At 53.2% G+C, this 23,235-nt stretch overlaps 1 protein-coding gene across 1 annotated transcript; it reads right to left on the bottom strand.

The window, feature by feature from the left end:
- Nucleotides 1-998: 998 nt before the first annotated feature.
- Nucleotides 999-22,225, bottom strand: PDGFB (platelet derived growth factor subunit B). The gene is made up of 8 exons (XM_036401529.2): nt 22,168-22,225; nt 16,305-17,180; nt 9,658-9,754; nt 6,363-6,446; nt 5,649-5,854; nt 3,758-3,899; nt 3,183-3,352; nt 999-1,975 (listed from the first exon to the last, which is right to left on the bottom strand). Exons 2-7 carry the CDS (start codon nt 16,458-16,460, stop codon nt 3,216-3,218), a joined length of 822 nt encoding a protein of 273 aa, XP_036257422.1. The 5' UTR covers nt 16,461-17,180; nt 22,168-22,225; the 3' UTR covers nt 999-1,975; nt 3,183-3,215.
- Between the last annotated feature and the right edge of the window lie 1,010 nt (nt 22,226-23,235).

Raw genomic sequence — 23,235 nt, 5'->3', positions numbered from 1 at the left:
GAACAGGGTAAGAAAGTGTCTTAAGACTTGAGGGCTTTGGGCTGGAGGGAGGGAGCAACGTGCTGCCTTGGCAGTGGTATGAGAAGTGCTCTGGGCTTGCAGGAGGTGAGGACTGGCTCCCTCCACAACTTGTAACAGCTCCCAGTCTGTGGCTTTGGCTACTTTCCCCATCGCCCTCCAAAGTTCTACCCCACAACAGGGGTGTGTGTGTGAGGGGAGAAGTGCCATGTGATTGCTCTGGGCAGGCATTTTCTTCATGTATGCAGCACCCAGCACAGCACAACCCAAGACCCTGACTCCAAGGTGATGCTGGGAATTCCCATCATATGGAACAATTCTGCTAATGGTTACTGACTATTACCTGTGCAAAACCAGCCCTTGCCCACACAGTCCTCCTCCCTCCTCGAAGACAGGCAGTGGCCCAGGAGGAACTCTGCAACTGACCCTCCAGTTGTTCTCTGAGTCCTCCTCACTTAGAAGAGCTCATTTCTGTCTCAGACGGCTGCTGCCAGCTGTGAAGACCATCCTCATTTCTTTCTCTATACCTACACAGAGCTGTCCACATCGTGGATCAACTCCCAAGCTAAGTGGGTTGGGAACATTGGCAGGGAAAGATTAGTGGAGGCATAGAGTGCAGGACATCCAGGAAGGGGTTAGAGACCTTATGGGAATGACATGATTCTGCTTTCAAGACCACAGAGCAGGCAAGGACAGCTCACTGAGATTGTCATGCTTCTAAGTTTGACTGTCCTTGGTCTTGTTGTGGTGCCACTTCACCTCCTGCAAGGAAGTTGTGCTGGGGAGGGGGAGTTGGTGCAGAGTGAGAGAAAAGGGTAACAAGAAAGAGAGAGATCAGATGATGCCTCTGCTTGCCCTGGCCCTGGCCCTGGCCCTGGCCTCGCAGGCACGTTGCAGTAACAGTGTGCTTTTCTGCCATCCCAGCGAGGCCGATGCACCCACGTGCCTCTGAGCTTCCTGCCACTGGGGAATGAAACCCATTTAAGAACATATATATATATATATTTATATATGTATGTATAAATACACATACACACGCACACACATGCACACGTACATATCTATATACACACACACACACACATGTACACACGCACACATCCAGAGTGAATTTAAAAAATAATTTGAATCCGAGCCTGGAACGTTGATTTCTCCACCAGCATGTGCAAAGGTGGCTCTCCTTGGCAGGGGCCGAGGGCATGGAGACGATTCTGCCACCTCTTGCTCCTTCCCCACGATCCAAACACCTTCCAGTCAGCACCAGGAACAGGGAAAAGAGGGAATGGGGGAATGCATTTGGCTTTGTTTTTTGTTCTGTTCCCCGAGATGTTATATACCATAGTCATTTTGGTTTTTCTTTTTAAAAATAAAATATACACACGCACGTTAAAAATATAGATCTGTCCAGGTAGGGCGATGAACGTCCTTAGTGCATTTTCCATCATTGGTCGCCGCTCGCAGTCTGAGATTTGCCTGCTGCCAAAAGGTAGGTCCAACGCAAGAGTAAATCTCAGCTGGGCCCCTCCCAGCCTTACCAGAAGCGTGAAGGAAAGGGAGAATATTCCCCTTCTGGCCTCTGTCCATCTGTTTTTCTCCTTTTCTCGGAAGAAATTGGACCCGCTTTCCTTTTCACATTTTCCATCCTGTCCTCCATAGCAGGGAAGGAATTGTCCTGTTCTCATCCCAAGTTGTGGCTGTCGGCATTCACGGTTTTATTTGTACTTTGTTCTTTTCTCATATATATATGTAGGTCATCCTTGTCCTTTAGTGTGTGTGTGTGTTAAACTTTAAAATTATGCTAATAAATGAGAGGGAGGCTTTGGTGGGAGAAGGTCCACTGATGGAAAGGGAAGCACCAATTGCCGTCTGAATCAGACGTCGAGGCAGATGGACAAAGAGGAAAAGTTATCATTCCAAGGACCCCATGGGGGCTATACAGCAATTATATTAAATAAACCTGGAAGTGAAACAAAACCAGACACAGCATTAGAAAATGTAACCTTTTGCCCCCTGCAACTCCCCTCCTATCCCCTTTTCTCCTCTGGAAATATTTATGCCAAAGAGCCAGATTAGAAGCCTGGGAGGACTTTTGACCTCCTCTATTTTTTTCCCCTGAACAGCTTGAGCAAGAGCTGAGATTTGCATGGGTATGCATCATTTCTACCCTGGGAACTTTAGGCTGCCCAGGAGAATCTTGGGACAATCAGAGCCCTCATAGTGCTAAGCGTGGGAATCCCAGTCTCAAGTCACTGCTCGGTGCCCCTTGTCCCCTGCTCCTGATTTGCCACATACGGAAGCCTGCTGTCCCCTCTCCTGGGGTGAGGGGAAGTGAATGTGAAGTGGTGGCCCAGGCTTATTCAAGTGGCTGTAGCAGAGCTGGAACTGCTGAGCTGTGGGCCAGGGCTCTCCCTGTTAAGCTGTGTCACAATCCAGCTCCCACCATTCTGCACCCTGACTACTCTTTCCCTCTTTTCTGCACCTCTTCCTCTCATGGGGAACCAAGGCTTAGCCTCCTTTCGCTTGTACCAGTCAAATTCTTCTGGTGATGAGGGAATTACTCCTGTTTACATAAGTCATGGAGAGAAGAATCAGATGCTGGCCTGACAAAGTCCAGATCTCTTGCCAGAGATTCCAGTTCTCCTTTTCCCTGGTATGACCTTTCTCATGCACATAGGCTTCCCTGTAGGAGAGTGATGAACCAAAAGTGTTGCTGCTTTTCGGTCTTTCTGCCAACTCAAGTAAGGAAATAAAAGGAAAAGGGCTCCCTAGAGCAACATTAATTCTCTGTTTTCAATGGAGAACCAATAGAGAAACTAGAACAGGAGTTGCTCCACAGAGGAGATGAATTACCTGGACCCCGAGGGGATTTAGGTGTAGGGAGAAGCCAGGCTTGTTCTCTGCCTGAAAGGGAGGCAGAGAAAGGAGAGGGCGGGGCCTGGGAGCAAGGATGGCTGCAGCATGATCATTCCAACTTTGCAAAGAGCCTTAATTCCATAAATAGAATGCACATGTTGGCACCCAACCTAGTTCTGCCTCCTCCTTCAACCCAGGTTTTGTCCTGCAGCAGCCCCACACAGAACGAATGGCCAGCGGTGTGGGAAGGGTCTGAGATGCCATGTCCCAGGAGGACATCTCTCCTGGATGGAAAAGCAGCTCGCTGTTACCTGCCTTGTGCTCTCTCTCCCCTGCCAGCACTTCTATGCTATGAGGATTTCTTTCAGCACTTTCTTATCGTTGACATGCTTGTACTTCTTATGTTTCCTCTTCTGTGCCGGCGGCCGGCGTACTCGCCGCCTCTGTGAGACAGCGGCTGTGGTGAATGCCGGGGACAAGCCTGCCAAAACAGAGGGGAGAGTGTCTGTACAGCCAGGGGCAGACTGCTCCTGTTGAAATATCCTTCTCCACACACTGTCAACAAAGAGCTCTGCAACAGCAGGACCACAAGGCCTCTTTCTGTTCTTCTGTTCCTTGTCCTCTGTTCTCCACAATCTTTGCCCTCTCCCTTTTCCCACCATGCCCTTCCCCTCACCTCTCACCTTCCCCTCCTTCTTTCCCCTCTGTTTCAGCCCCTTCCAGGCAGGCAGACATCCTGGGATACGTCCCTCAGCTGGTATAAACCAGTGAAGGCCCTTGGGATTTACTGGAGCTAAGCAGATTGAAACCAGTGGAGGTCTCTTTTCTCTCTCCCCAGCCCCTCTTCTCACACCTCCCTTCATTCTACCAATGCCAAGATCCTTACGTCTCTGTTCCCGTGGCCCTGGACGGATATTCCTGGGGGGCGGTCGGAACACAGCTTCACACCGACACTGCACGTGGTCCTCCAAAGGCACAACGACTTTTGTGAATTTTGGCTTCCTCTGGACAAACTCGATCTTGTTCACCTATTTGCAAGAGGAAGGCCAGCAGGAGATTAGTACAGCCACGGCTCCCACTCTGTAAAATTAGTCAGTGTCAGTGCACTTTACTCCTAGCTTTCTTCCTAAAGGGTCAGAAGGTTGCTCACAGAGCCCTGTTCAAGCTGAAAACTCAAACTCAAAACTCAAACACAGACTCACTCAGAGGTGGTGTATATGGGAGATAATTCTGAACATGGCAGCAGAACAGACCCAGACCAGGCAAGTTTGGATGTCTCTGGTTGGTTCCCCTGATCCTAACCATTGCCAGAGATTAAGCAGGATGACTGGTTGATCAGAGACAGAAACATGGAACATGCAGGACATGCCAGCCTGTTTCTGACAGATGCAATGGTGGAGACCTGAGACAACCAGGATAATTCCCACAGAACCTACAGGAAGGGCAAAAGGAGAAGAACTCAGGTCTGAAGCAAGCTAACACAGCCTCACCAGCCCTGCTGAGGCCTGCCTGAATTTGTCTCAAGCTCTTTAATAACTCGCAGGACTGAAGCCCTCGGCTCTTCATAGGAAAGGCAGTGCTCTGGAAATTCCCCCGGACTCTCCACCAGTGCTGACTCAGAGGGAAGACTCATTGCTCCACATCCCACCACAGGGCACAAGCTTTCTAGGGGGTCCTCCCACTTCATCATCAACCAGGCCTGACCCCACTCAGCTTATCTAACAAGTCTGCGGTGCCTGAAGTGCTCCATAAGCTATAAATACTCACTCTGCTGTGCATCTGGGATGGAATTCCTCTAAACCCACTGCCCCCAGCAGCATCTCTCAGCCAGCGCCAAAGCAGCCAGGCTGTTTATCTTTCCTTGAAAGCCCACTCCACACGCTTCAGACCACACGCTGCCTGCTAGACAAACACTTCCAGCCAAACAATAGAGAGACCTCTGTCCTCAAAGAAACCATTTCCAGGTCACTTTTTCAGGCTGGCTTTTGACCTCTCACTTGTTTTTTTCCAGAAAAACAACTCCTGCTCCCCCCCATTTTTTCCTCATTCAGCCTGGCTTTTCTGAGAAAGGAATTTCCTGATGAAAAGGGCTGTGTGTGAATACAATCTCTCCCAGCCAACCTCTGCTGCCTGCCTGGGGGAGTCTCTTATGGCTCAGGCAGAGGATTAGTATGGGATGAATATTATTTTTAAACAAGCTGTCTAGGAGGAAGCTGTGAGGAGATCACTGGTAGCTGTGAGGGGACGATCAGAGCAAGAGGTTAGCTGTCAGGTGTCTGCTGGCTGATGGAGCAGGTCAGGAGGCAACTGTGGGCTGAGAAAGAGAAGCTGTTCCAGCGCACATCTTGGAAAGAAGCTGCTGCAGCAGCAGTGGGGGGATGGAGACTGACACTGCAAACCCTCCTCTTTTTGCATCCAAACCAGTTCCCACGATGAAAGCACCCTGTTTCTTCTGCTCTAACACAGCAGACAGGCCTCCTCGAGCCACAGGAAGGCATGGAGCTGCAGATGGGGACAGTGCCCTGCAGCTCTGCCTGGTGACAGTCCCCAGCTGCTGGACAGCACCAGCCCTTCCAGCAGCTGGCAAGGAGGTCACCCACGCTTCTGCATGGCCACACAGAGGGCACAGATGGCTGCATGAGCCCCGCACCCGAGCCCTGCCCGCGTGTGGTTTTGGGGCACAGGGATGGCCGCGGCGTGGAGCTGCAGATGGGGACAATGCCCTGTAGCTCTGCTGGGCGGCAGGAGGAGGGAGCAGCGGCGGGCGGGTGCCTCACCTGCACGGGCCGGACGCGGATCTGCGTGGGGCGGCACTGCACGTTGCGGTTGTTGCAGCAGCCGGAGCAGCGCTGCACCTCCACGCAGGGCGGCCACACCACGAAGTTGGCGTTGGTGCTGTCCACCATGGTGCGGGAGATTTCGAAGACCACCTCCCGTGTCTTGCACTCTGCCAGGACAGCCGTCTCTGCTGCTGCCAGAGCATCTACACAGGGACAAGAGAGAAACGGGGTGAAATGGGCTTTGCAGCTGCCACCACCCTGCCACAGCCACCTCTGCTGCAAGTGAAGGGCCCCAGATGGCTCTCACGTGCACAAGCACACACGAATGTTCTTTCTCTTTCTCCCACCCCTCTGGCTCTCTCCCTGTACAGAGCCATGCCCTGTGGAGGAAGCCCCAGTAAGTGATGCTTCTCACTGCAGCCCAGACAGCAGATGACACTTTAGAGCAAACAAGCACCATCAGGATTTAAGACAGAGCAGTGCACAGAAGTCCAGACTCCCTCTCCTGCCCTCCCAGGGTGAAACACCCTGCTCCCACTCCAGGCCCAGACCCTCATTTTTTTATAGTGCACCTGTGTGTGTTTCCACACACACAGGTGCACTATAACCTCCACCCCTACATCTGTATCTCAGACAGATATCTGGAGCACCCATAGCTGCTCACCCACGGCTGCTCCCCAACAATCACAAGGTGCAAGACCCCCAGCTCACCTAGGCTTCGTCGCTCTCGAGACAGGACCACAGGGTTTTGATCAGGCTGAGATGCATTCAGGTTCAGGCTCGAGCTGTCCTGCTCTGCAGAGGGGAAGACATGACTTAATAGCACCAGGTAGAGGCAGGAGAAGACAGCAGGCACTTGTGCTCAGATCACCACGCAAAGTGCAGGGACATGGGATAAGCCAGGGACCCAGGACGTCATGCTAGGTGTAAATCCACAAGCAAGGTCACAGCTGTTCTGGGGCACAGACACTCTTTGCTCAGACTAGGCAGCTCAGAGCAACAAGCCTATCATGACTGAGGGGACCCTAGTCAGATCTGGGAGAGGAAAACTCCAGCTCAAGAAAGATAAGGCTTGTGTCAGGAATTTCTGGTGTCAGAGAGGAGTTGAAGAGGGATTCAGATCGGCCAGCTGAGACCAGGATAACACCAAAGGGGATCAAAGACCAGATGGGACAAGCAGAACACTTGGTATTAAACACTGAGGTGCCTTGCTGGGATGGCTTGGGACTGGGAGAGTTGGGAGCTGAGAGGGCAAGTGAAGGGGGGAATGGGTGGTAGGTGGGGTGCTTCCTTTCTCTCTCCTAGCTCACCTCAGGTGCTCTAGGTTAGAGAAGTTTTGTGACAGAAAAACAGAAAAATAAAGTTAAAATTACTTTTCCTCCAGATTACTCTAAGGTAAGAGGCAGGATCTGGAGGTGGTTCAGTCGGCGATGGGAGAGGAAGACCGATAGCATTCAGGCCAGCCCTGAGCGGTTCCCTCCCACCCCACTGCTTTTTCCCATAGGAAGTGCTGAATAGAGAAATGCCCATAATCCCCATGGAGCACTCCAACACGCAGCCCCTCCTGAGCTCGGGACAATGGCTGCGCTCGGAGATAGCTCCCACCCAGCCACAGCTCTTTCCTTCTCTAACCTGCTTTAGCAGCTGAAGGAAACTGAATGGACGTCAGCATCCAGGGAGCAATTTTCTTAAAGGGAATTAGGGGCCAGTGGAAGATCTCTGTTTATCAGATGTGTGGTGGAGCAGACTTCCCTTACCTATCATGTCCCATTCCTCTTCCTCAGCCCTGCCCTAGTGCAGCCCTCTCATAAAGGGAAGCAGGGACTTTGCTCCCTGCTCAGGTCTCAAGCAGTTGCTGACAGATTTGGGGTGGGTGCACAGAGACTGCATTCAAAAGGCAGGAATCATCTGCCTGTCAATGAGCAGTCAACATCTACATGTGAGGTGGATGGACAGACACCCTTTAAAGTGGCTGGAAAGGTGTGATCAATTCTAGGCACCATTGGTCTTGCCCTCAGGCAAACTCCCAAAATGAGAACTGGTGGATCACACTTTAGAATGGCCTGTGGTTCTCTTTGGACTAGGGAAGGTGTCTGTATGACTGGTTTACATGGGTAGCCACTGCTTTGTGGGCAGCCACAGTCAAGGAGACAACTCCCACTGTACACACTTCTGTTGCTGGGTCTGCAGTAGTGCCCAAGGTCAGGAGAGCACTATCTCAGCCCATCTGCCTCCTGGAACTGCCTCATCCTGGCTCCTTGTGCAGTGACTGGAGGGAAGCAGCTGTGACACACACAGGGTGCTCAGACAGCACAGAGAATAGCTCCAGCCACTTTGGGATTATTTTGCTCACACACTAATTTGCTAATTCCTCACAGGGCAAGAGAATGTCAATGCTCCTCAGTGAGTACCTGGGAACAGATGAGAGCCACGGGGTGAAACAAAGAAACAGCTTCACAGCACCACTTTTTGTTTCCCTGACCACTCTTTCCTATCTGGCACCTGAAGTGAAACCAGTGACTCAAAGCTCTGCAGCCTTCTCTCATCCCCTGTGCTTCTGGAGCCAACCAGATAAGCCCATTTTATTTCTTAATCATGAGGCTGGTTAATAGCTACGATAGAGATGTATCTGTTCCTTAGACACTGGTCCATGACAGATTGGATGCATCTTCTCAGCTGCTCCTTGCCCACCCCTCCATCCTGTGGCATTTCATCAAATGAAGGTGGGGGCTGCCTTTGGTGCACAAATTGAGTTGATGAGAGGAGAGAAACGGGGGCAAAAAATAGCAACAACTGTTGACACAAAACAAATCTGTTGAGAACCACGTCCCTCCCTCCTCCAGGTTGTCCTTCTACACTCTGGATCAGTACTGAAGACATTTGGAGGTGGGGGGACCAGCCTGGGACAATCCAGCAGGGCTAATTTTGGAAGTTGCCCCATTGTGTGGCTCGTGGACAAGGAGGAGGGAGCTGGTGAGGGCAGGGAGTGGCCCTGGCAGTGGTGGGGAGCCTGGTCGCCTCTTTCTAAGACAAACAATAGCTGAACGCAGCTGGTGCCCTCCCCCTTGCTTTCCCCCCTGCCCCTCCAGGGCCGTTTTGAAAGGCAGCGGGAATGCTTTTGAGACTGCGCCAGTGGTTGGACTGGCATAGGAAACAAAAGCAGGAAATTCTGTTCCCCCGTAGATAGTGTCTCGGCAAGGATTACAAAGCTCAAAACAGACAAAACACGAGAGAGAAGTCGAGCTGGGGGGGCTGGGGGACGACGGGCGGGAGCAGGGTTAGAATAGAAAGGAATTTGCTCTGAAGAGACCGTTTATAAATAAATTCCTGGGCCAGCCCAGCCGCCGTGGCGCGTGCTCCAGTTCCCACACGTGCCGACCCCTCCACGCTTCGCTGCTCCTGCTGCTCCCTGCAGCCAGCCCTGGCCAAGTGACCCCGAGGCCCTGCAGCCCCCGGAGCTCTTATCTACGGGCAGGAGGTGAAGCGACGCTACCCTGACTTAGCCCCTGCCCCGTAGCTCACCCATGGACACGTGCTCTGCTGCTCTTATCCTAAGGGCCTCTGGGAGCCCAGGGCCTTTTGTGGGTGCCAAACCTGGAAGCCCACTCAGCCTATTCCTCTTCTGTCACCCTATTTCCACCTCCCATTTTGCAGCCTCCTAAACTGATCCTTGTCCAATTCAAGCCCCGCTGACTGAGCATCTCTCAGGGTGAAGAATGGGGATCTCAGTTCCTTGCACTCACCTTGCCCATCTCCTAACATTTTTGGAAGCCAGTGTCCAGACAGTTAGGAGATCTAAAAAAGCATCTAGTTGCCTCTAACTCCCATAAGTCTCAGGGGGACTAAGTCTGTAAACAGGCAGGTCTTGGCTCTTGAGTGATTCCTACATTTATAATGAAATCTGTTGATAGTGTGCCTGCTGAAAAACAGACTATCCCCTCCCAGCCCCTCCCCCCACAAAGACTTAATTAAAAATAGAGGAGTGTTTGGTGAAGAGGAGATTTACCTACGGAGTCTATCCGCAGGGCACGCTGGAGGTCACTGATGGAGCGCACTGAGCTGCCACCCAAAATCTCATAAATATCTTCGGGTATGGGGTCCCCCTGCCAGACAACAAAAACAAAAGAAGGGGAGAAACAAGCATTAGAGAGATGATCTGCAAGTCCTGGCTGTATCACGGAGCAGGAGCAGGGAATCAAGCATGGGGAAGACACGACAGAACCAGCAAAATGCAAAGATGTGCGTTGTCTTGCACTGGCTTTGAAACCTCAAGAGCTTTATTCTCATGAAAACATGAACCTGAAACCTAAGCAAAAGCAAGAGAGACCCTCTTGCTGCCTCTTACAAAGCTGTCGGGACACTAAAAAAGCCCAAAAATACCCAGGCTGTGCAGCAGAGTCCTGGACACTCTGCAAGCAGCCAGCAAGGCTTCCTTCTCCGGTGGTGTATGACTTCTCCAGGTGGCTTCTCATTCCTGCTGCCTGCAGTAAAGGCGTTTTAACAGACTTCCCTTACACTATCAGATAAAACCTTCCTAATATTTCCCTCCGTTATGAAACTCCTTCACGGGCTTTGTCAGTTATCGTGTGTGTGTGCGTGTGCGAGCGCGTGTGTTTTCAAACCACAGAGGCCCAATAATATAAATCATTTGCATACTCTTTTTTAAGGAAAAAAAAAAGGCAGGGGTGGAGATGAAGATTGACCTTGGCGGCTGAGGCTGCCCCAGCGTGAGCCCGCAGGTGAAATGACAAAAGCTGCGGGGAGGTGATGGGCTGAGGAGCTGATTTGGAGGAAGAAACATATAGGAGTTTGGATGTCCTTGCACACCAGCACGAAAAAACCTTAAGTAAGCAGGGGTAGCAACATCAGACAATGGGCCAAATACAGAGTTTGAGCAGGCAGGTGCAATGTCATCAGTCTCCTGGGAATTTTACTCTGGCACTAGGCTAGAGCGGGCCCCAGTGACAGCACTTAATAAGAGTACAAAGGAGGGGTGTGGGAAAGTAAGTGCTGATTAAAACATACTTCCGAAAGACTGGAAAAAGAGACAGAGGAAAGGACTGGCCAAAGTGTTTGCTTAGCTCCCAGCTCTCTTCATTCAGGGCTACTCAAGCGGAAAAGCTGCTCTTTCAGCCGGGTGCTGGACGATGTCTGAGGCACAGCCCTCCACATGTCCCTGTAACTGAGAGGAGAGCTTGGCTTGTGTGCCTGTGAAGCGCAGGGATTTTCGTGCGGGTTTTTATGGACAGTTGGTGGCATGTGTGTGGTCCTCCTACTGTACAGCTATTCCCTCCCTGCCTGTGTTCAGTGCAGAACATTTTCCTTCCGTTTGCAGCAGAGAAAAGCCACCAGGCAGGTGGCTAAACGTTGGCTTTAAACCTTGAGGGCTTTGGCTCAAACCTGCAGCCACTTTTGGATGGCTGCTTGAGCCTGGCACTCTCTCACACGTGCCTGTCCTTGGCCACCCACTGTTTGCTTCCATAGTAGGACAACAGGAGTGCCCCCTCCTCAGCCCTGCCAGACCACCCTCTAATACTATAACTTTAACTGGGATGCAGTGATGTGAAGGTTGCTGCAGCCCAAGGAGGTTCAGAAACCTCCTGAAGAGAGCTGCAGAGCAGACAACACCCATGTCCTAAACCTCTCACAGCCAGATCCACCAGACAGCTTCAGTCAGACCGAGCTTTCCTGCCCCGCTCCATCCCTGTCACTGCCACATCTCACCACAGATCTGGCTGTCTGCCTGCAGCAAAAAGCAGATATTACATCCCCAGGCATTACTTCCTCAGTCTCTGAGGGAGGGGGAAGCAGCATCAGTGATGAATGCACAGCGAGAGAGAGACTTGTATAATTCAGGGATCACTGAATAGCTGTGAAATGAAGATGCCTTCTGACATCTCCTGCTGTGTGAGGAAGAGAGGGACCAACAGCTCGGTGCTGGAGAGGCTCTGCAGCACTTCCCTGCCTTGTGCCACACACATTTACTGGAAGAAGGATGATTTGCAATTCCCAGTACTTGCAGTCAGAGCTCAGTGCTGGGTGGTGAAATTGCAGGCTTTCAATGTTTGCACCTGTCAGCCAAATGCGTTTGTGTACAAATGCTGCTCTGCACGGATGCCTCTGGACCTTCCTGACACTTAATACATGTAGGAAATGGAACTTTATTTTAAACTCTGGCACTTGCTGGGGGGAGAGCGTGGGCAGGTGTTACGAGACTCAGACTCGGCAACTTTGGAAGCGAGCTGGGAGGTGTCACCTTGCTAACTGAGCAGGAGGAGCAGATATGAATCAGGGCTTGAAAATGCAGGCCCTCAGGAGCCGTGCTTCTGGTGACTGCCTGTAGCAATAAGCTCCACTCCCTGCTCACGGCAGCAATTTTAGATGCCAATTTTGTCTTGTTGCAGATACTACCAGCCTGGCTATGGTGTAACACCAGCCCACACGGCTCATAATCCTGTCCTCCTCCCCCATCACTGTAAGGCAACTCTGCCAGTGACAACTGCAAGCCTGTGAAGCTCCTTACCTTACCCTTGTAAACCAAGGCCAAGGCTGGCCTAAGAGCAGCAGCAAACCTGAGCTGCATGCCTTGTCCTTGCTCCCTCTGAGGTCTGTCACAGGGAACAGCCATGCCTCCGGCCCCTGCCCCAGCCCTGTGCCTGGGAGGCTCTGAGAGGGAGCACTGCACACACCCGGGCTGGGGCAATTGTGGGATGAGACACAGGGAAGCAGAGGTCCATCAATCACCTCCACCTAATCCCATGGGGTCAGAAGGTAGAGGAGCATTGGGAGAGGTGGGATCCCCAAGAGACCAGCCCAAGCAGCTGGTGCTTTTCCTGCTCAGCAGCTCCTCTGGAGTTATTTGTCTAACACAGGTTAACAATCTCCTTTTTTAACTGTGCGGCAGATCAAAGAAGACTTTTGTCTCAATGGACTCTTGGCTGGCTGTCAAGTGCCCCAAGGCCTGGCCTTGTATTCTTGCGAGGCCCTGAATTCTTAGAAGAAAGTTTGCTCTTCCCTCCCTCCTTCTGCTCCCCAGTTCCTGACTCTGACTCTCCCCCGAGTCGCAAGGGCACCCCCCAATCTGCCGATCCCCTGGCGGGGACGTTCCCTTTCTTGTGCTGGTTGCTGGTGCTTGAGGGGCCATGGCACATCTGACAAAGGCAGCAGAGCAGCTGCTTGCCTGCACTATGGCTGTTGCACTGGGGCCTCTCAGCACATCAGCTTTGCTCCCCTCCTCCCAGATGTCCAGCAGCACTGTTTGGTCACTGCAAATAAGTGCAGGTGCAGCAGTTCCCCTGTTCCTGCTCCCCACACATTCACTTTCCCAAAATCTGTCTCCTCCCTAGCCCCACCACCTCTTGCTCTGGAATTTTTTTCCTAGCTTATGCTTTTGAGCACCAGGGATGCTGAAAGGTCCCCTTGCCATCAGAAGCTGCCCAGCTGGTGCAGGGAATAGGCAGTGTTGTGGTCTGCACCCTCTGGGGAGGGTTTCTCAGTCTTGCCTGAAGGTGTGTCTCCTGCTGGGTACAGAGGAGGAGGAGGGAGCAAAGATTGTGCAACCGGCAGGGAAGGCAGCCCCTCAGGGCTCAAAGAAATCAGACAAGGATACTTGTCTGAGGTGAGGACTCCTCCAGTTCCTTTTTCCAAGCTGGTGTGACTGCACACAGAAGGACAGAATGGTGTCAGCAGCACCAGTTTGTGAGGGGCAGGGAAGTACCCACCTATTCGTTCCTCTGCCCAGGAGAGGAGAACTTTCTGAGCACCTCCACACCAAGCATGGCAAGGGATTTTGGCAGCAGGGTCACGAGTGATCAGCCAGGCAAAAACCCCAAACAAACAGCATTTTTTAATTCCCTCTGAAGCTGATGTTTGGACCCTGAGGGGAGACTCCACCGCATTCCCTGGCAGAGGGCAAGACCAGCAGCACCTGCCACCAGCACTCCCCCGGCACAGGGCTTCCACCCTTCCAGCACCACTCCTGGCTACAGGGGAACCCTGACAAACGCCTGCCAGAGCACTCTGCAGCAGGTACAGCCCTCTTCACATGAACCCCTTCCACCTGGAGTCACGGCTTATGGTTTCCCCTCTTAAAATAATCAAACAACGCTTGATCTAGTCTGTGTTCCTAAAATACAGCCGGACCTACCCACACTTTTTCCATTTCAAGGGGGACTCCACTGCTCCTCCACACTCCCCCCACACCTCCCCTGCGAGGGCTGGAGACATTTCCACCCCCGGGGCCCGTTGTGTACCAGCAGCACTGGAAGGAGCACAGGAGCCCTGTCATTCCCTCCTGCTGCTGCACATCAGCTGACAGTGAGAGGGAGGCAGGGACGCTCGCCTGGCTTCTTCCACAAGCTCACCCCAGACGTGTCATCCATCCCAGCTTCCACTGCTTTGTCCTTGTCACTGCCTCGTGCTAGGAAGACTAGGGAAGAACGCGGGAGCCTTGCAGCAGGAAGACGCAGTGGGGAGCTGGGTCGAGGCTATAAGCAAGCGGCCAGCCGCACCCCATTCCTTGGGAATTCCAGAAAGCGCTGCCAGTGGGGCTTCACCCCGGCACAACCACGGCTGGCTCAGCCCAGCTCTGTAAATGTTGCAAGGCAACTATTACAGCCCCTGGGGCAAATGCAAATGGGTTTAGCATCCTCGCTTCCCAACTGGCAAATACCTTCCCGCTGAGGCTTGTACTCCCTCCGGCTGGAAGAGCTCCAGGGCCCTCCAGCTCCAGATGGGTGTGATCAAAGCAGGAGAGGGACTCAGGAGGCTCCATCTCTTTGCTCAGGGCCTCTGCTGATCTGGGGAGCTACAGCTCCTCATGCACTTTCTGTGGCAAGGCTGGGGAGGAGCTGCAAGCCCCTTTCTGAGGATGACTCTGGTTCAGCAGCCTGGTGGGAGCTGTGCTGTCTGTGCCTGGTGCAGAGGGTGCAACACACTGCCCTCAGAGTAACTGTGAGCACTGGCTGCAGCCTGAAGCATCTACTCAAGCAGAAACGTTCTTGCTCCTCCTGTCATACAGTGACAAATATCACAATTCCTCCCATGAAACCTCAGGCCAGAATTACCAAACCATTCTAAGCTGTCATAGAGCTGTACAGTATTTCAATCTGATTATGACAACTGAGGAACAGCTCCTTGGGATCAGACACTTCCATCTTCACCCTTCCCCAGTGCCAACCCTAGCTGATGTTTTATGCTGCATGGGAGAAAGAGATCTGAGCCATCCACAGAGGAAATACCATCCTCTGCTCGAAACAAGCATGACCAGAGCTGGGTAGCCCACAGCTCAAACTGCTTCCTTTTGTGGCTGGGGCAAGGGCAAAATGGACCCACAGCGAGGTGACATGATGCTTTGCACCCAACCTCTTCTTTGCCATCTCACGAGGGGTGCACCCACTTACCCTGCCCAAAAATGAGGAAGGAAAAGAGAAAAATGATACAAAGAAGGGAAAGTTTTGGTGGAAGGATATTTCCTGCCCCTGACAATCAAGCTGCAGATCCAACCCACAGTTTTGCCATCTTGGGTAGAGCTAAAGTGGGAACTGAGTGCTGTGTGGGAATGTCAGGGGCTTTCTGATCCCCTCAATCTGCATGCAATCAGATGATGAAATGTGACAGCAGAGGTCAAAGGATTTGGGAGTTTGGGGCTCCTTTTCCTCAATCAGGGCTGGGGATGAAGCTTCAATTTCCACATAGGGAACCCAAAGTGGGTTGGGGTGTTTGTTCAAATCTACCACCTGGCCCTTAACCTCTGCTCAGCTTCTTCCTGAGCAGCACATTCAGGACTGCTGGGCACGATGCTTGTGTGACTGGGGAAGCTCAGCAGACACTCACCTCTCGCCCCTTCCCCCAGCCGAGCACACACCTTGCTGAATAACCCTGCCACTCGGTCGGTGTCGGTGCCGTGCCTCTGCTCACACGGTCCCCTTCCTTCCCCTTTCCAAAGCCCCACGCCCTTTCTCCACTGCCTCCCTGGCAATGCCAGGGTGGATTTCACACTGTGCGTTATTCCAGAGGCGTCAAGAGGGCCCCGGTCCCTGCTGTACCCGCACTGCCGTGATGCCAAAATCACGGGATGGGGTGAGAGGCTGGAAGGAGGGCACCTGCCCCGGGGTGACAGCCCTGGGCAAGGCAGGGCAGGAAGCTGCGAGTTCCCCGGGGCTCGCCAGCAGTATTCCTGCTCCCACATTAACCGGGGCCGCTTCAGCCTGGTCCCCCCTGCCCCTGCACCCGGGGGTGGGTGGATTCCCAGGCGAGCCCCCCTTGGCGGGCCTGTCCCGACGGGAGTGCCCGCTCCAGAGGGGGTGTTCACTCCAGAGGGGTGCCCGCTCCAGAGGGGTGCCCGCTCCAGAGGGGCGCCCGCTCCAGAGGGGCGCCCGCTCCAGAGAGGTGCCCGCTGCAGCGGGCGCTGCCCTCCGGAGGGGCGGCGGTCGCTGCCCGCCATTAGCGCGGCCGGTTCCCGCCGCAGCCCTTCCCGCGGAGCGGGGCCGGGACCGCGCCCCCGGGCTCCGCGCCCCCGGGCTCCGCGCCGCTCCCCGGCCGCCCCCGGCTGCGCCCGCCGCACCTGCGGGCCGGAGCCGCCGCCGCCGGCGCTCGCCCAGCGCGGGGCTGGCAGCTCGGCAGCACCGCCCGCTGCCCGCGGCGGAAACTCACCTCCATGCGGGCCAGGGGCAGCGAGAGGATGAACGCGAAGACCACGCCGAAATTCATCCCGACTCCAGGCCCCGCCGGCTGCGGGCACATGGACGGCGAGCCCCGGCAGGGAAGCGCTTCCCGCAGACAGCCCTGCGGCCGCCCGGCCTCAGGCATCGAGGGCGCTGCGCGTTCCCATGTCCCCTGCGAGCCGGGAGGAGGTGGGAGAGCCGCGGGAGCCCTTGGAGGAGGACGTGGAGGTGCTGGTGGTGGTGGTGGTGAGGGGAGACAGAAGTAATTCTCGGTGACTCGCTTGCCTCTGCGCTATCTCATAAGCCCGGTGGGAAAAAAATGCAGTCCCTCGGAATTATACACATCCAGAGTCTGGGTCCCCCTCGGCGCAAGGGATGCTTCAGTGGTGGCTTTGGCTAGGTGGTCCACATGCTATTCTTCCTCTTGGTTTTCTTCCCTTTAAAAAAAAATGTATATCTGTAAAAGCTTTTACATGCAGGTAACAATGTCTCAATGTTCTTAGAAGAAGGTGCACAGAATAGTAACTAAAAGGAAAAAAAAACTTTTCCAAAGTTTGGAGTGAAATCCAAAATATGAAATCTTCTTCCTTAAGTTGTCCTCTTCTTAAAATGCTCCTTTTCTTCCTTTTTGCCACTTGTTTTTTAGAGAAAAGTTGCCAGTGTGCATTGAATTTCTTCCCCTTACATTAGATTCTGGCTCGGGTGCCTTCTCGTTCCAAGAGTTGGCTTGGACAGGAGGTTTGCTTTGGGTTTGGAGACAGGTGAGAGCAAATGTTTTTGCTCTGGGTTGTGAGTGTGTGTTTGTGTGTGTGCGCTGAGCCTTGACAAGCCTCAAAGTGGAGCCACTGGTGCTGCCTCCCGCACTCTGTTGCAACAAGAAAGGAAAAACAAAAAAAAAGGCAGAAAAGGTAAAATTGCAGGAGGGCCGAGTGAGCCGATGGGTCTTTATTTTCTGCGAGCTGCAAGAGAGACTAAGCTGGCACTCGGGGCTGCTCCTTTTATGAAGGAGAGGAGATGGGTGGAGCATAACTTGCCATCCTCCTCTTTGGCTGGGTATCAAGGAACAAATCTAGTGAGGGATTACTGACAAAATAAAATACTGTATTACTGACAAAATAAAAAGTGTATTAATTTAAATGATAAATTAATTAAAAATGACTAATGCTGCAGCAACCTGTGTAATGTGGCTTTAATATCGCGTGAGGAATGGGGACAGAAATTCCTGCCTCCTCGGCAAGAGATAAGAAGAGAGGAGTTCCCGGCACGGTAGTTTGTTATTTTTTTTGGCCCCAGGTTCTCGCTGTTTCAGTCTGGAGCCCATTCCTCTAAGCTCCACTCGCTGCCTTCCCTGCCCTGCTACACCACTAGCTCCAGGGAGAGAGATGACTTTAATATCTCACATCTCTTTGTGTGCAGGGGAAAAAAAAGAAGCCAGAGAAATTTACACGTTGCTATAAGACAATCTGGTGTTGCTCGTGGCACCCGGAGGTATTTTGCTGCATGATTATCTCCACGATGTAATAAACATCTGAAGGGAAATTAAGCCAGCAGATATTTGCTGTGGGGGGAGAGGGATGGGGAGGGTAAGGCTGCTAACAGGTGAGTTCAAGAAAGAGTCATATCCTATTGAAAAAACACCCTCTCACGTACATAGGAGCGCTCTCCCGGCGCCGACTCGCACACTCCAGGCACGAGCAGGAGGGATCTCTGCTCTGCACCATCTTTGTGCAGGCTCGTATCCACCGAGACATTCCTGCACCGTCATGCACCGCAGGCGCTCGGCAGGCGCTCGCTCTGAATCCCAAGCATCCCCCCTGCCTTTCCTATGCTACGCACACGCTTCTGCTCGAGCCGCTCGCATGCACAGCTACGTGCAAATTTTGTCTCATTCACACATCCCTGGGCATCCATGTGTTCTCCTTCACTCTCCCCCTCTCTCTTCCCTTCTCACATACATACACCCACTGGCATACCGGTGGCCTCATCTCACAGCATCACACATGCTCCCTCAGCCTCTCTGGGTGCCTGTAAGTCTCCTGCAGCCAACCCTCCCTAAAACACACGGTCTCACACCAGCACTCCAAAGTGCCCGGGTGCAGGAGGGGCAGACCCTGGAACTGAGCAGCAGGCAGCCCCCCAAATGCTCCTCTGCAGCAGGCACCTGACAGCACACCCCAGCTTGGCCAGCTATGCCCCTGAACCTGGTTTTGGTCTCATGGATGTGGGTGTTGGTCAGGAAGCACAGGGACACAAGGAATACTGGGGTCCTCCATAAATAGCCCGGGTCCTCTGGGGCAGCATGTCAAGGTGCCCTTGGGTCACAAGGATTACCTTCATTCACCCTAACCCAGAAGAAGAGTGGGCAGATTTCTCCTCAGTTGGAGAGGTGGTCAGAGCCATGTCAGCTCCAAAGCCCAGGCCATCTGAGGTGCCTGAGTGCAGGGATAAGGAGGGTCCTGGGAGTCCCTCAAACTGAGTCTCAAGTGGTTCAGTTCCAATATTGGAGCTCAAGAGGGAGGAAGTAGAAATGCAAGGCATACCTTTGCTCATTTCCACCACCAGAGACCTTAACAAGACTTTATCTTAGATGCTCCAGCCATGATAGCCCTGTCCCACCCCAAATTCCTCAGGACACTCTTAGAATTCCCCTCATTCTCCATCCTGGCCTGCCAGCAGCGTACCAGCCATTTCAAGTGATGATAATTTGGCTCTAACCCCCAGTGATGTGGAGCTGCAACCCTGATGTCCACCTGGGTGCTGAAACACCTTTTCAAATCTGTGGAGGGCTTCAAAAAAAGAGTTTTAAAAGGGCCTCGGTCCATTTCACCTCTTTCCAAATGGCACTAGCCAAAGAAATGCTGCAGCCTTGGGCTCCTTGGCAGTCAGCAGGGGAAAAGGTGAGGATTTGAGAAGTCCTTCTATGTCTGTAGAGGGCTCCGGGGACAGCTGGGTCCTGAATGTCCATGACCCCGTTAGGTATTTCAGGTTCCCAAGGGGTCACTGGAGGCCCAGGTACCTTTTAAGGATCTCTGCCCTCAAATAAGCTGGGGTGACTCCACCACCCTGGTGCCGCCTGTGTGGGGAGTCCCCCACGCTGTAGTGGCTTCCTGGCCAGGACAGAACAGCCTGTGTGTGGGAGAGCTGATCAAATTCCTCGGCAGGGAGAGATATTGCTGCCAGAGAGGAGAAGGTCTCAGCAGAAAGCCAGCAGGGAGTGCTGCAAATTTCTTGCTTGGTAGCAACAAGAGCTGCTGCAGGGCCTGATTTTGGGGGAGATATGGTGTGCTTTTTTTTTTTTTTTTTTGAATATCCGGCTCTATTACATGCTAGATGGGATAGAAATAGAGTTATTTATTTTCATGTGGATGATGCTGGGCAGTTTTTAGAAGCTCAACATCAGAAACAAAAAGCTAATCCCTGTAGAACCTCCAGACAGCAAGGAAGAGGATGTTTGGAATTTGACTAATCATCTATCTATGACCCTGCCTGGAAATAGAGCAAAGTGATACTCAAGCTGCTCAGGCTTCACCAGTTTTTCTGTTTTTAAGACAGGGAGAGACTTTTCTGTAGCGATGTCTTTAGACTGAGGGGGTCGGTCTCACGGGCACTGAGTTTGATAGGGGTGCTTGCACCTAAAACTGTGCCTTGAGCCTGCTGGGGGCTCCCTTGATTCTCTTACTTCTGTGGAATTAGTTTGAGATGTGTCCCACAAACCCCTAAAACTAATGGGGATAACTGGATCTCCCTCTCACCTGGCCTGTGGGGTAGGCGTGGAGGCCTGTGGGGCTATTGGTGTCCCAGATATCACAGGTTAAGAGTTTGAAGCCACCATGGCATATATTGGGAAGGTATTTTGAGGCTACATGAAGCATCTGGACCATAAAAATGTCCCATTAGAGAACCATGACTTGACAAGATATGGTTGCAACTGTGCTAGCTGGCAATGGCCCCGCAGACAAACCGCAACAAAACAAGATTTCCTAAGAGCCTGCACCAGGATATTAAAACACTTTCTTATTAAAATACTTTCACCACCACTACAGCACTCAAACCTGCAAACAGCTGAACTAATCTCCCTGGTTATTCTGTTATCACCAGGGAGGAGAGCCACACGTGTCTGAGGACAATAGGCAGTTCCTTGCTGCAAGGCTGCTCTCCCCTCATCTCGTGTTGATGGAAAAAATGATCGTGCTAATCACCATCCACAGCAGCATGGAGTGAGGGGTGATTTTTTTTTTTAATTTATTACCTTTTTTTTCGGAGGGGGCAGGTAGAGAATTATGAAACAACAGGAAGAAAAACAGGGCTTACAATGGAAAGCAAGACTCAGTCTGAACAGCTGAGGTGTCTCAGCCTCTCCATGATGAGTCCTATTTTGAAAACAATCAATGGAAAGAAATTAGGAGGTGTTGACAGCCAACGTGAAGTCAGCCCGCCCACTCAAGGTATCTGACTTAGGTGCTGCTGCTGCTCCGGTCCCGGGGTTCGGGAGGAGGATGAACAATCCCTGCGCCCACGCCCTGGGACTGCCGCAGCCGTCAATGGAGGGGAGACGCTGCGGCAGCGAAAGGAGGCACCTGGAGTGAGTTTTACACCTCGTTTACACCCGGAGATCCGCTCTGTGGGCGAGTTGGTGTTACACGCAGCCCCCGGCCGAGCGGGGTTTATCCCGGCTGTCCCAGGGGATAAGGACGGGGTTACTGTGCCCTGCTCACGCTGTGTTACTCAGCGTTTGCCCCAGAGGGGCTGACACGAGAGCTGCCCCGACTTCCCTGAGTAAGGACTGAGCTTGGTTTAGTGGAGGAAGAAGGAGGAAAGGAGAAGAGAGGCCAAAGGAAGGAGACAGAGGCAGGCACGGAGCTTGGTGCTTGTATTTGGGGCTGGAGAAAGGCAGAGCCTCAGGGTACCCAGGGCTTGCATAATTTGCCTTCCCGCCCCTGGCACTGGCAGGGAAAATGCTTTCCAAGGATGAGTAAAACCCTGACAGAGCCAGCGGCTCCAGCGGAAAGGGAAGGTGTCACCTGGGGAGCAGGCGTTTGATGGGACCTGCCAGGCTTTCCCTGGGAACCACCCCCTCTGCCTGTCTCTCCGTCAGAGGGATTCCCCCAGCCCCTCACCACCTCCCTCATCTCACCCATTCCTGGCAGGAACCTGGCAGAGAGGAGAGGATGGGGACGGGGACGAGCATGCAGACAGATGCAGAGGGCAGAGCCCAGCCCCTGACAACGGCAGAGGGGAGAGAGAGAGGGCTCCTGTCGGCTGTGCCTTCCTGCCCCGTGCTTTGAGATGAAGGAGAAGGCAAAGGCATTTCACATCTCTGCGGATGTGCAGCTCGAGCAGGATTCAAAGAGAAAAGGCAAGGCTGGGGGGCACTGATTTCCCAGCACTTTCCCGTGTGCACACTTCCTCAAGTGGGGAGGAGGGGATGCAGCCTTTTCTGATCATGCTGCCATATATTTCTCCCCCACCCCAACCCCCAAGTTTAGGGTAGAAGGGAACAATTTCCTTACACTGGCAACCATCCATTATGTCTATGGATCTGCTCCCCACCCCATTCCCCCTCTCTTTCCTGTTTTGATGAAAGGAAAAAATGTTCTGCTTTCCTTCTTTATTTTTCCAGACTGGTGAATAGCACTCGAAAGGAATTTCTCTCCCTCCCCCCTTCCCCTCTCCCAGTATAATAAATACATACGTATGTGTGTGTGAATATGCCACACATTGCAGGTCATCTGTTGTTTTTCAAAAGGCATACACTATTTTTGTTTCCAAATTGATTAGGTGAGCAGCGGTCCCCCTTTCCACTGACACCACCCCAAACACTGCTTCCCCTGCCCTCGCCCTCTGCCACTCACCATGTCCCCATCCTTTGCCCCCGGGTCCGCAGCGAGCGGCGGTGGCGGTGGCAGCAGCGAGAAGGAAGCTTTGCTGAGCTGGAGTAAAAATAGCCCCAGCAGTTACTCAGCTCAGAACGTAACATGACTCATGTGAAACGAAGATGAGGGTCGAAAACCAAAAGCAAGCAGCTCTCCCCGCCCCGGCCCCTGCCACCTGCTGCTGCTGCTCACGTCACAGAGCAAAACCCACTCAGAGTGCTCCTGGCTGGGGGTCAGGGCATCAGCCAGGACGGAAAGCCCCGCTCGTGCTACCTGCAAGAACTGGTCCTCTTGCCTGCACCCATCTGGTGGTGCTGACACCAGCAGCAGGCGAGTTTGGTGATGCTGCAGCCGACTCTCAGCTCATTTAACCTCCCTTAAGCTGCAGGCCCTGAGCAAAGCTGACATCCCACAGACACAGTGGGACCAAACACCCTGCAGCAGTACCCTTGTACCAGCAGCACAAGTGCAGCCAGACACCCCAGTTTGCTGTGCCTGCCGTGGCCTGAGCCTGGAGAGAGCAGTGAGGTCATGCCCACCCACAGCCCACCCCTGGCACTGGCAGGGTGCCCCCATGCCCTGTGGGGGACAGCAGCGAGGTCATGCCCACCCACAGCCCACCCCTGGCACTGGCAGGGTGCCCCCATGCCCTGTGGGGGACAGCTTGCCCCCAGTTTTGGGTGGGTGGGAGAGCAGCACGCCTGGCCTGGCAGGAGGTAGGCCGCGCTATCTTCTGGCCTGTGTAATAAAGGAGGGAGTTTAAAAATAGCCCTTGAGCTGCAGTGCCGGAAAGGCAGTGAGACGTATAGAGAGGGTGTGTGTTTATCCTACACACCCTGGGGCTGCCGCCCGCTGCCACGGGACCTGCCCCAAAGCACAGGCACCATTCACTGCTCATGGCTGCCTGCCTGGCCTGGCAGTGCGGGGCTGAGGGCAGCCCTGAGCTCTGCCTCACAGGTGCCAGGGCTGCTCAGAGGTGCCCACCCACCAGCCCATCCCAAAGCCATTTGGAAATGTGGGACATGCACCTCTCCCCCATGCCAGACC

Source organism: Molothrus ater, chromosome 5 (assembly GCF_012460135.2).
Source record: "Molothrus ater isolate BHLD 08-10-18 breed brown headed cowbird chromosome 5, BPBGC_Mater_1.1, whole genome shotgun sequence".
NCBI lineage: Eukaryota > Metazoa > Chordata > Aves > Passeriformes > Icteridae > Molothrus > Molothrus ater.
This window is presented reverse-complemented; position numbering and strand designations above follow the sequence as displayed.

Coding starts and splice junctions, on each gene's coding strand:
- PDGFB (XM_036401529.2), bottom strand. CDS start 16,460: ATGCCTGAGGCCGGGCGGCCGCAGGGCTGTCTGCGGGAAGCGCTTCCC. Junction 9,755..16,304: donor TGCCCCTGGCCCGCATGGAG/GTGAGTTTCCGC, acceptor GTTGTCTGGCAG/GGGGACCCCATACCCGAAGA. Junction 5,855..6,362: donor TCGAGAGCGACGAAGCCTAG/GTGAGCTGGGGG, acceptor GTCCCTGTGTAG/ATGCTCTGGCAGCAGCAGAG.